The 11,292-nt window shown below is 34.9% G+C and overlaps 2 protein-coding genes across 2 annotated transcripts; both read right to left on the bottom strand.

Annotated features, from left to right (window-relative positions):
• Nucleotides 1-1,420: 1,420 nt before the first annotated feature.
• On the bottom strand, nt 1,421-3,153 carry LOC148581621 (uncharacterized). Its single transcript, XM_088492304.1, has 3 exons — nt 2,597-3,153; nt 2,397-2,483; nt 1,421-1,866 (listed from the first exon to the last, which is right to left on the bottom strand). Exons 1-3 carry the CDS (start codon nt 2,723-2,725, stop codon nt 1,762-1,764), a joined length of 321 nt encoding a protein of 106 aa, XP_088348430.1. The 5' UTR covers nt 2,726-3,153; the 3' UTR covers nt 1,421-1,761.
• A 6,483-nt stretch (nt 3,154-9,636) lies between these two features.
• LOC107622641 (uncharacterized) lies at nt 9,637-10,996 on the bottom strand. The gene is made up of 2 exons (XM_088492300.1): nt 10,594-10,996; nt 9,637-10,378 (listed from the first exon to the last, which is right to left on the bottom strand). Exon 2 carries the CDS (start codon nt 10,307-10,309, stop codon nt 9,821-9,823), a length of 489 nt encoding a protein of 162 aa, XP_088348426.1. The 5' UTR covers nt 10,310-10,378; nt 10,594-10,996; the 3' UTR covers nt 9,637-9,820.
• Nucleotides 10,997-11,292: the final 296 nt, after the last annotated feature.

The raw sequence follows: 11,292 nt of genomic DNA, 5'->3' as shown, positions 1-11,292 counted from the left end.
AAACTGAAACGACAGTTGTTAAATAAATAAATATTTGATATCTCAATAGGTAATTATTATTTGTTATAAATGTTTAATTAAAAAGTACATGAATCAATATATAAAAATAGAAGTCAATATCTAATGTCCATGTACTAATAAAGTCAATAATCTTTAAAATTATTTATTTCAATAAATTAAATATTTATTTAATTTATTTAAATAACAAAGCCTATCTAAAAGGCTAAATTCTGTAATTAGGTTTCAATGCATTTACTATATATAACTACCCTGCTTAGCTATATGCAATCCCAAATCGAAGAAAAACTGGAATCAAAAGGAACTACCAGGGAATAAAATCGTAGTGCTAACATCGTCCATCTGTAACTGGTCTAGCGATAGACGTCATTGGAGAACCCTTGTCTCGTGTTGGTCCCTGTTCTGCTGCATCAACCCTATCAACCTGTCACCGGTTACAATAATAACACGAGTTCAATTTATGGAATGTCATAACGAGTTACAAATTCAAAACATAAGCAAGACATAAACAATTGTTACCTCGCAGCCATAGGATAAATGAAAACATGTCGGTCAGGTGGATACCACCGAAAAAATCTCTGGTATATCCAGGACATCAACAGTGGAGTGTAGCCGGTAATGTCTATCGTGCCTCGGTGTGCTGCAGAGCACAACAAATGGTACGACAGACATCGCCGGCTGATGGACAAGGTTGTTCGACTTGTCCATCATTAGGTACCCCCCGATTAGTAACAAGATCTAACACCTCGCATACTGTCAGAATGTCTCTGTATCGTCCGTCCGTGGCATATGGCGGACACGGTCCTGTAGCCATGTAAGCTTCAGCGAGAATGACTCCTTCCTCTGTGTCCCCTGCTGTGGAAGCACTGGAGGCCTGGCACCGAGCAGTTGCACCACCAATTATCAAACTTGGATAGTTAATAACTAAATTAATAAATTAAGAAACGTATAACCAATAAGCTAACTTCAACGATTCGAAAACATCTACCCCAGCATTTAATCTCTAAATTAATAATTATGTAGTTAACAACTTAATTACAGAAAAATGATAACCACATTCCTAGCATTATTAAATACTATCAGTGACCTGTTCCTAACGATACAAATTGTATTCTAGTTTTTGGCAAGTATCCTAACTAGGGGTGTTCGTGGTGCGGTTTGGTTCGGTTTTTGAGGGAAAAGTCATCCGATTCGATCGTCTAATTTAATTACGGTTCGGTTTGGTTCGGTTTTTTTGTCAAGGCCATCCGAACTAAACCAAACCAATTAAAACCGGTTTGGCTTGGTTCGGTTTGTTTGGTTTTTTCAATCAATTCAAGAAAAATACTACCATACTATTTTGCAAAGTCATAACATTGAAATCGACAAACACAAATACACAATAGCTAACAAAGTCTTGATCTAATGAAATTTAATGACAAAAGAATTCAAATACGACAATTAAAGAAGTTTAATAGTTCAACAGTCAACACAACTGAACAAGTTGGATACAAGTATATGTCTGTCCCCACTACTATCTAGTTCACATCATATCTATTTCTTAATATATCCTTTCTTCTATGTACTTTAGTAATGTGTGGGCTCCTAACATAATCTTTTTCATCCAAGGATCAGACTATATATAATAGTATTGGCTGTCTTTTTAGAAAGTACATCAGATAGTTTCAATAATAAGTAGTTATCTAGACACATAAAAGATTTCTTAACACATGCAACACACACATAAGTAAAAAGTACTTTGAGTTAAATTTTAAGCTTCCTCTTACCTAGACGAATGCACCAGCTTGAATAATGAAGATCAACTCGTTTAGGTTTGTTGTGCCTTGGCATAGACGGACAAGGGACACCCTAAACAAATTGATATAAGAGATTAGAAATATAATATAAATTCTCAATCCCAAAAGAATGAGAAATCATATCTAGCTAAGAATAAGATCATTATCATATTTAGCTACAAGCTATTCCATGTCAAGGGAAATGACTTATTGAATCCCAATAACTTCACTTTAATATTGCTACGAGGTTGAGTAAACAATAAGGCAGCACACTTCACAATATTAGTGACATGGATTTCAAGTCTCTCCGTACTGATGAAGTTATAAAAAACTAGTGTGTAAATATTTGCAGACAAGGGAAGAGAAAGGAAAATGGTATGTTTTGACATAAATTATGTTTCTAGAATGGATAATCAAGATGAATCAACATAAATTTTTTATGACAATAAGACAATGATTCTTTTGAGCTGAAGTATCCTAGAAACTTGATAATAGTCAAATTTTCAACTAAAAAACTGAAAGCTAAATTGCAACATCACAAGTCTTTGTTACAAAGCCATCACCATTTCACACTATTAGACAACAGAGAAAACATTTACAAACCTTTGTTACACAGTAGTAAGCTTGTCCAGCATCCCAAATTCTTCTACCAATGATATATTCTCTATCACTGCAAAAGAAGAAGGAGAACTGCAGCAAGCGAGAATTGCAATTCGCAACACATTAGAATATGCCAAAGGCAGTTGCAAGAAACATCTAAATCCAAAAGGAAGTTGAGATTGACTCCGGTGTCCAGTACTTACCTTGCGAACCCAATGCACCATCATAGTCCCAGTAACAGGGCATTCTTGTAAGGTTGAAGCATGTATAAGCATGTCATCCCACTTCAACCGATACTCGTCATCCCACAAGAAATCCCTCAACAGCTCCATATTGACTTGGGAGGAGGGCTGGGTGGGAGACTGGGAGGTGCTGAGTTGAACTGATGATCGTGGCCAGAACCCAGAAATGCTGCTGGCCTGCTAGGTCAATGGGTGGCGTGCTGGGCTGAAGAGGAAGGCTTCGCGGTGGTGGGACTTGGGAGGATCTCTGCTCTGTCCGTGAAGAGGAAGGCTTCGACGTTGGGATTCGAGGAAGGCTTCACGGTGGTGGGACTTAGGAGGAACGTGGGTGTCGCAGGTGTGGAGATTCAACGACGTGGGTGGCTGGCTCCGTGGCTGGGTGGTGGGTGCGCAGAGGGAGAGATTTGGAGAAGAGAGAGCTACTGAGTACTAAGCTAGGTTTCGATTGGGGATTTGGGGGTTAGGGACGCTGGACACACACTCGCGCAGCATTGCAGCAGCACTCATTTCATTCGTTTGGGGGGTGGGGGTGGGGGTAATTTTTAGGGGTTTTTGCCGAATCGGTTTGGTTCGGTTCGATTCGGTTAGGGTTTTCATGGTCAAAACCGAAAATCGAACCGAACCGTAAAAAAACAGCAAAACTTGTTTTTTTTTTCAGTTTTTTCGGTTATCGATTTGTTCAGTTTTCGGTTATTTCGGTTCGGTTCGTTGGTTTAGTTCGGTCCGGATCGATTTTGAACACCCCTAATCCTAACCATGACTATACATATACGGGATAACATAAAGGTCAAGATAAAATAACTAACCACAAAGTCGGCTGCTCCGGCATAGTGCCATGTCGTATTCAGCCTGTTGATATTTGGATCACTGCACGCGTCATATGCGTCTTACTCAATAATATGGTCAAAAAGAGATAGAAGAGAGGAGAAAGTGGAGGAAAAGGTTGAAATGGGGCTCAGAACGTCGTTGTAAACGACATCTATATATAGGTGTGACCCAACCTTATCTCGTTTACAGTGTAAACAAGATAAGTTTGCACATATCTTATTTACGGTAAACTAGATATGCACGTGTCATGCGCACTTACTTATCTTGTTTACAATATGAACGAGATAAGTAATCCCACCCATTTTTGTAATCATTTTTAAAAGTATTTGTTTTAGTAAATAAAACATTTATTTAATTTATTTAAATAAAAAATCCATAATTTTTCCCACGTTTTAATTTATTGTATTATTATTTTTTATTATTACCAATCGCTCGAAGCCATTAGTAATATCTGTCGAATTTTTCGAACACTCGATTTTTTCACGCGCTGTCAGTAAAATTAGCATGAGTTGTAGTGATATTAGGTCTTTCATCTATGACGATGCAAACTGTACCAACAAGTGATAAGCATAGGCATTATTGCATGAGTGATCCTCAGCTACTAGATAGTGGAAAATACAAAAAGAAAATATCATAGATGAAAAATAATAAAAACATGAATTATAACTGATCCGTTGGCTATAACTCGGATCAGGTAAAATTATAAATTGGAATCTGTTTAAAACTAAATAAACATGGCTACATCAGGAGTACGTAGAGTACGTGTTTTGCTCTCCTAACGGGCACATCACTAAAGAGAAGTTACCACATAAATAGGCTAACATCCTCAATAACTCCACAATATTAGGCCTACTGGGTAACCGTCTTCAACACAATAATTCTATAAATACAAAACTTCAACTACGCAAAGAGGTATGTTATTCATTCTAAATAACTTCATATTCATCTTCTACTCTTACTAAGTTGAGCGTTGGAGTGTCTTTGCAGGTGCCCGCCACCGTTCTTGGAGAAAGCCGACATATCATCCATTTTGTCTAAGGAAAAGCGAGTCCGAATATTGGAAAAACGAGTTATACCTTGGAATCGGTTATTCACGCAAGAACATTTGGCGCCCATCGTGGGACAGAGTTTATTTAACCTCACTATCACTTTTTTTTTTGTCCGATTTTTGCAAGTTTTAATCGATGGCAGAAAAATAAAAGAAACAAGGTGATAAGAAGGATCAGAAAAGTCCTGACAACAACAACAGCGGTGATGACCACATCTCGGGAATAACAATCGTGGTAGTAGTAACTCCAAACCCATCAACAAAGAAAACAAATTCTGCTAAATGCTTTCGTAACCGTGTCTAATGGTATATAATTTTAGCTAAATATAAAATATTTTCGTTTTCCATATTTTTATTAGAAATTCTGAGTTAGCACAATGATGCAAGTATTTGATCAAATAAATCGAATTTATTATTTCTGATATACAACAAAGAATCGAATCACATATGAATCTAAGCCAACTTGTAACGAATTTCTCTCATTTTTGTTTACATTATTATTGCTATAGTTACTATTTTTTCCTGATTACTCAGTGATAGTCCATATTATTTTATTCAAGTTTTTTTCTTTTCATTTTCTTCAATTACTTTGCCTCCGGAATAAGGGGATTCAGTTTTAACTTTAGTCGGCGAATTCAAAATGTGTTTACAATTAAAAAAATAACTTGGAAGATAATTATAAGGCAAGTAACCTCAATGTATCAAACTAACATGTTTTATACTATGGAGAAACAATGCATACGCATGACCTAACCTGCTTATATAATTTCTTTACTTTAATTTTCAATACGACATGACCTCTTATAAGGTAAACATCAACCACTTTACTTTTACATATCTTACCATTTTATATACCAATATGCTATACATCGTCGTGAATTAGCAGCCTGTATCTAACCAACTTGGGTTGGTTGAGTGGTCAGCTCACTCGTCCGCTTTAGCAAGTGTCGGGGGTTCGAATCCCGCCTTGTACATGCAGCAACCCATTGGCCAGCGGTAGACCCTTAAATGGAGCTCAGATCCGTGATGGATTAGTCCTTGACCTGTTGGGTTGGGGAATACAGTGGATAACCAAAAAAAAAAAAAATTAGCAGCCTGTATCTCATTTTCGATTGACTTTCCTTAAGCATATCTAACACTATTATTTTTACTATACATTTCTGCACCCTGTTCTATTTACAGGACAACACAATCACACCGATAAAAAAAATCAGGCAATGCTATAGACCATCTCACCAAAACAACCCCGCAGCAACACCACCAGACGGACTATAACTTGGACAACTTACACCTAGCATAAGCCAACTTTTCAAATCAACATATAAGACTAGTCTAAGAGTGCATTACAGATAAACTCATAAGTCAAAACACGGTGATGTTCTACTCTTCCATTAATAATTTTTATTCCTCTACTTCCAATATTATCTATTAAATTTCATTCATTATTATTCATTGATCTATAACTATCTTATGCATAATCGATCAAAATAAATTGCTCTACCACGAATCTTCAAAATCACATACATTCAACTCACCAAATCTCCGATCGAGATATACTCCTTTATAAAGCGTTCAGATTACCAAGTCATTTACCATCAATTTTTTCGTACAAACACAAACTTAAACTTCAAATGATTAGATCCCAAAAGCAAAATACAAATCAATCAATATCAAGTAAAAATACCCAAGGGATATACTAATCCAATATTCAAATCCAATTTTCCTTACCGAATTATAATTCGACTTTTAAGCAATCACGACTATTACTCCTCTATTCTCTGATAAATAATTTTAAATACTATCCACAAACAAATATTCCAATAATTTAAACAAATACTTACAATCGACTACTGATCTTGTGCTCGATTAGTACCAATTTTCAAACCACGACAAATGGCTCAATCAACTAATCAAAATCAAGCTATACTTCGGTTTTCAAACTACTAAGCCATCTATCATTTCAAACAAACCGGTATATGATGACCGACCTATTAGCTCAACAACAGAATGCAATGAAAGGCAAATGACCAAAATTAAATTACTAAGTCATTTCTACCTTGGTAAAATTATGTATATGCATAATCTAGTTTGCTTATATAGATTTTTTATATCAAATTTTAATACATCATAGCTTCTTACAAGGTATTCACTACTCTATATACTCGAATTGATTTACATTATTTATGTATCTTATCATTTCATATATCGAAATCAATTAATTAATCAATCCGAAAAAAAAAAAGACTTTTTACCAATCCTAAAACAAACTTAATTAGCAATTATCTTAATTAGCAATTATCGTTACTTGATATCAGTGATTGGCTCACCCCTTTAATTTTATTTTCCTATTTTACAATAATTTATACATGTTTACTTTCAACACATTTTATTTATGTTATAACATCTTTATTATTTACTCAATATTTAATAATTAATTATTTTGAGCAAGAAATTTGTCAATAAGTTGTTGTGTATTGAAAAAATTCTCAAAACAATTGATCATTATATCCTCAGATCATACAATCGATTCCGTCAACGAATATATATTTTCGAACTTTTCAGCTTGCGTCAATCAAATACTATATGCATGCCATGAAAAATTGTTCTCGGAAAAGTATCCCCACACAATTATATTGATCGAACAACTCTTACCTTTCAATTGGTTTTTGAATAAATGTCGACTAACTGACTAAGTTTTGGCGCTACCACTCATTCCGATTTATAGATAGACATAACTATCTCACTTTCTAATCTTTTTTACCCATCTTTATTTATTTGTTTATCTATTTCATCTGTTCGATCATTTACACTCTTTCAATATAACTTTTTCACTACCAATTTTTCCTTTTTTTTTTAATTTAACAAGTTGAGCTTGGGACTGCTATAATCACAATTCTGATTTATAGGTTAGAAACTCAACCCGTTTAATTGAAAACTTTGACCGGTCAAGCTTGGGGATATGATCCGTTGACTATATAATCTGACTCAGGTAAAGCTATAAATCGAAATCTGCTTAAAACTAAATAAACACGTGCTACATCAGGGAGTAGGGAGTACGTGGAGTATGTGTTTTGCTCTCTGCACATCACTAAAGAGTAGTTACCACATAAATAGGCTAATATCCTCAACAACTCTATAATATTAGGCCCATTGGGTAACTGTCTTCAACGCAATACTTCTATAAATACAAAACTTCAACTACACAAAAAGGTACTTTATTCAGAATGAATAACTTCATATTCATCTTCTACTCTTACTAATTTGAGCATTGAAGTGCTTTGCAGATGTCCACCGCCGGAGAAAGCTAAAAAAAAATGAGTCCAAATATCGAAAAAACGAGCTATACCTTGAAATCGGTTATTCACAGAGAAATAATAACCATCTTTAATTTTCATCAAAACCTTAAAATCATTGATGAACGATGCTATATGCCAAAAATGTAGGTCAACTTCAACGATCCTAATAATTTGCTAACCAAATTGCTGGACAGAAAAAAAAAAAAAAAAAAAACATCTAGTGTCATGTTAGCACTTTGAACAGAATATTAGGTCCATCATCTATTCATCTATGACGATGCAAACTGTACCAACGAGTGATAGGCATAGGCATTATTGCATGAGTGATCCTCAAACTACGACTAGAGAGTGGAAAAATACAAAGAGAAATGATATCATACATGCATAACCTTTTTTACTATGGAATACACACAGAAATGATATCATAGATTCTAGAACCTCATTCTTTATAATATAGGATACGTTTAAAAAAGTGTTTTATGATTCTAGGTGTTTGAGATCTACTAAAAACATTTTGAAAGCATGGTACACTTGAAATGCCTCCTATAATATACTATACAAGATACTACTGCATTGTATATTAAAAGGAGTAGATCTGTGCAATCATATGTGCCGAAGACATTATTAGTTGGTGGGTTGGTGCACATTTAACTAAATCATAGACCTAACAAAAACTCTTTATATAGAAATGACAGCACAAAAACACAGGTAGATAATCATATTGGGGAATCACGCACACGCCCTATAGTCAACGTAACTTGTGGTATGCATAAAACCAAAACAGAAGAATGGCTGAATGGCATGTACCAGACTACAGATAAGATTTCACGGTTTGAGTTACTGTGTATCCTTATCAATTATCAGCAGGGTTCCAGCACTTTCCAACTCGTAGTTTTAGTGGGCCTATAAAGCGTAAGTAAGTTCTTTCTTGAAAACTCTTTCTGCACATGGACGTAGTCATCGGTCAGATTAAATATGACAAATGCTTATTGATACGAAAGAATTTTTGTTACCTAAACTATTTACGAAGATATAATATTTTTGCAATTTTTAATGCAAATATACTAATGTATTTTAATTGGTCAATTCCTTTGTGTTTTGTCAATTTTCTTCTTGTTCTTCTTCTTCTCATACTCTATATTACTAATGCTGTTAAAATATAAGAATTTTATAGTTGAAATAGAAGCCATGCTAAATAGAAGTGATAGAAGGGATAGAATAAGTGTTAATACAAAATATGACAATTCGAATGTTGATAGAACATTATTTTGCCACTAAAAGCACAATCATGTCCCAATAGGAGCAAATGAGCAATGGACCCCTACACTGCAGATATTTTTCTAATGCCTCGCCAAATCTAGTTAATATATGGCTTAACTTCAGAGCTGTAGCTTTAAGGTTTTCGTCTTTCAGTATCACAACCAAGTAGAAGTATAGTGCACCAAAAAAATTGGGTTGGTAAAAGAAAAAGAAAATAAATCATTGGGAACAAGAAACATCTTTTGTTTGTTGTTTTGCTTTAAGAATCATCTGCAACAACTTTTCGAACTACAGTGATCAAATATCCCATAATTATTATTAATGCCAAGGGCATACCTTCTGAATCCTGATTGCTTCCCAACATTTTTCAATGCAACAACAACACTAACTAACAATGATACCGAGAGTGACAAAGTTCAAAAGTATACCCATTTTTACTTTCCATTTTGATGTCACGCAAGGTATAATATAAGAATCACTGTTAAATTTGTAAATAACTCTTTCCATCAATTAACAAAAAGTACGTATAACGAACGATAATCAATGTGAATTGTACCAAGGTTCCATGATTGAAAGAAAGATAATAAATATGATTGCACAATTTAAGGTGTAAATTCATAAGCTGAACAATTGAAGAGAGAGCGAAATCAAATCAAACCGAGAAAGATAATCAAATTAAAAGTGAAACAGAGATTGATATCAAAATCATGACGATGATGTAAATGTCACAAACTAGAAAAGACCTAATTATGATTATTCAGTGGTCAATGCCTCTCTAATGTCTCTACCATGTACAATCCTATTCTGAGAGTGTGGATTTGGCTGCGAGGTTGGTCCACTATTCACGCTGGAAAAACAACTCTGAGATCTCCCAAGTCTTCTTCCACCGCCACTACCTCTCGGCGACGAAGAAGAAGAAGATGAATCCAGAGACCTCAGAAGGAGTTGCTTCATTGCAAGGATCAAATCCTGAGGGCCCGAACTCGAACTCGAAGACCTGAATTCTTGGAAGAAGCTTACGTGGCGCTTCAGCGCCTCATCGGTGCTCATGTCCCTCCGAGACTTCAACGTTTCTTCCTTAACCGCCTCCGCGCACAGTCCACATATCCACCGACCTTCGTACCTCTCCCGCACGCGGTCGATGTAGCGCGGCGTGCACTCCTCCGTCAGCCCGCAGCAGTAGCATTTCACGGACGACACTGCCTCCACCGCTGCCGCGGCCGTTGTCTCGGCCGCCGACATACACTTCGTTTCTCTCAGAATTTTATTATTATTGCCGCTGCTGGCTAGCTTGATATGAATGCTCTGAACCTGATTATTCTCATATATAAGGAAAAGGAGAATTAAGCCAAGTATGGTTATTAATGGCTTTTTAAAATTGCAAAGGTTTTGAAATTTTCAGAGTGAGAGAGAGGGAGAGAAGAGATTACTAAAAGTGAAGGCTATTTAATTTTGTATCCGTAACCGTCAGGTACCTGAAATTTCTCTAATGAAATTCAATAAGAAAGATACTCATAGATTTATACCTTCGATTCTTTGAGGAATAATATCTAAAATGGTATGTAAGTTGTACTTGTGTCCTTTTATCATTGCTTCTTCTCCCACTGAACCTCTTCTACTTTGTGCCCAACAAAAAACACTACAACAAAAAACACTACAGCAACTACTTCAAATGGAGTGTGACACATTTCACACCCTTAGTTGGCTCTATTTCATTTTTGGAATCCAATCCCCTCCATTTGTGAACGACCTCTGTATAATTAACTATGTATAAAGAAAATCAAGTATTAGATTAATTACTTTGTAGTATAGAAGTAGAACTGTAAAACTAAAAATAAAGAATAGAATCTAGATCCGAGTGTATGAGAGGATTGGCGCTGATCAACACATAGATACGGGAGTATAGAAATATTTTTATAGTGCTAAGTCTAGACACGGATCTTTGTTCCTATGATTTTAATTTCTGTATTTTTCTCATAAATTTATGTGAAAATGGAAAGAAATATTCTTTTATTAATTATATGGTTATCTTTTCTTATAATATTAAGAATTTAATTTTGATGTGCGGTCGATATAAAATAATTTTACATGTATATCTAATTATGTAATATCAGAAAAAAATAATTATCATTAGTTGCTTGAATAATCATTAAAAAAATAAATAATTGTACGATTAAAACGTTTTATACTATCAGTATATTAAAATTAAATTCTAATATTAAATA

This window comes from Arachis ipaensis, chromosome B10 (genome assembly GCF_059453495.1).
Source record: "Arachis ipaensis isolate K30076 ecotype BB chromosome B10, ASM5945349v1, whole genome shotgun sequence".
NCBI classification, from domain to species: domain Eukaryota; kingdom Viridiplantae; phylum Streptophyta; class Magnoliopsida; order Fabales; family Fabaceae; genus Arachis; species Arachis ipaensis.
The sequence above is the reverse complement of the archived record's forward strand: the minus strand, read 5'-3'. Positions and strand labels throughout refer to the sequence as shown.

Excerpts from the sequence above, each read along its gene's own strand:
- LOC148581621 (XM_088492304.1), bottom strand. The coding sequence starts at position 2,725 with ATGGAGCTGTTGAGGGATTTCTTGTGGGATGACGAGTATCGGTTGAAG. Across the intron at positions 2,484-2,596 it reads TGGTGCATTGGGTTCGCAAG|TTCTCCTTCTTCTTTTGCAG; the intron begins GTAAGTACTGGA and ends CGCTTGCTGCAG. Across the intron at positions 1,867-2,396 it reads CTTACTACTGTGTAACAAAG|GGTGTCCCTTGTCCGTCTAT; the intron begins GTTTGTAAATGT and ends CAATTTGTTTAG.
- LOC107622641 (XM_088492300.1), bottom strand. The coding sequence starts at position 10,309 with ATGTCGGCGGCCGAGACAACGGCCGCGGCAGCGGTGGAGGCAGTGTCG.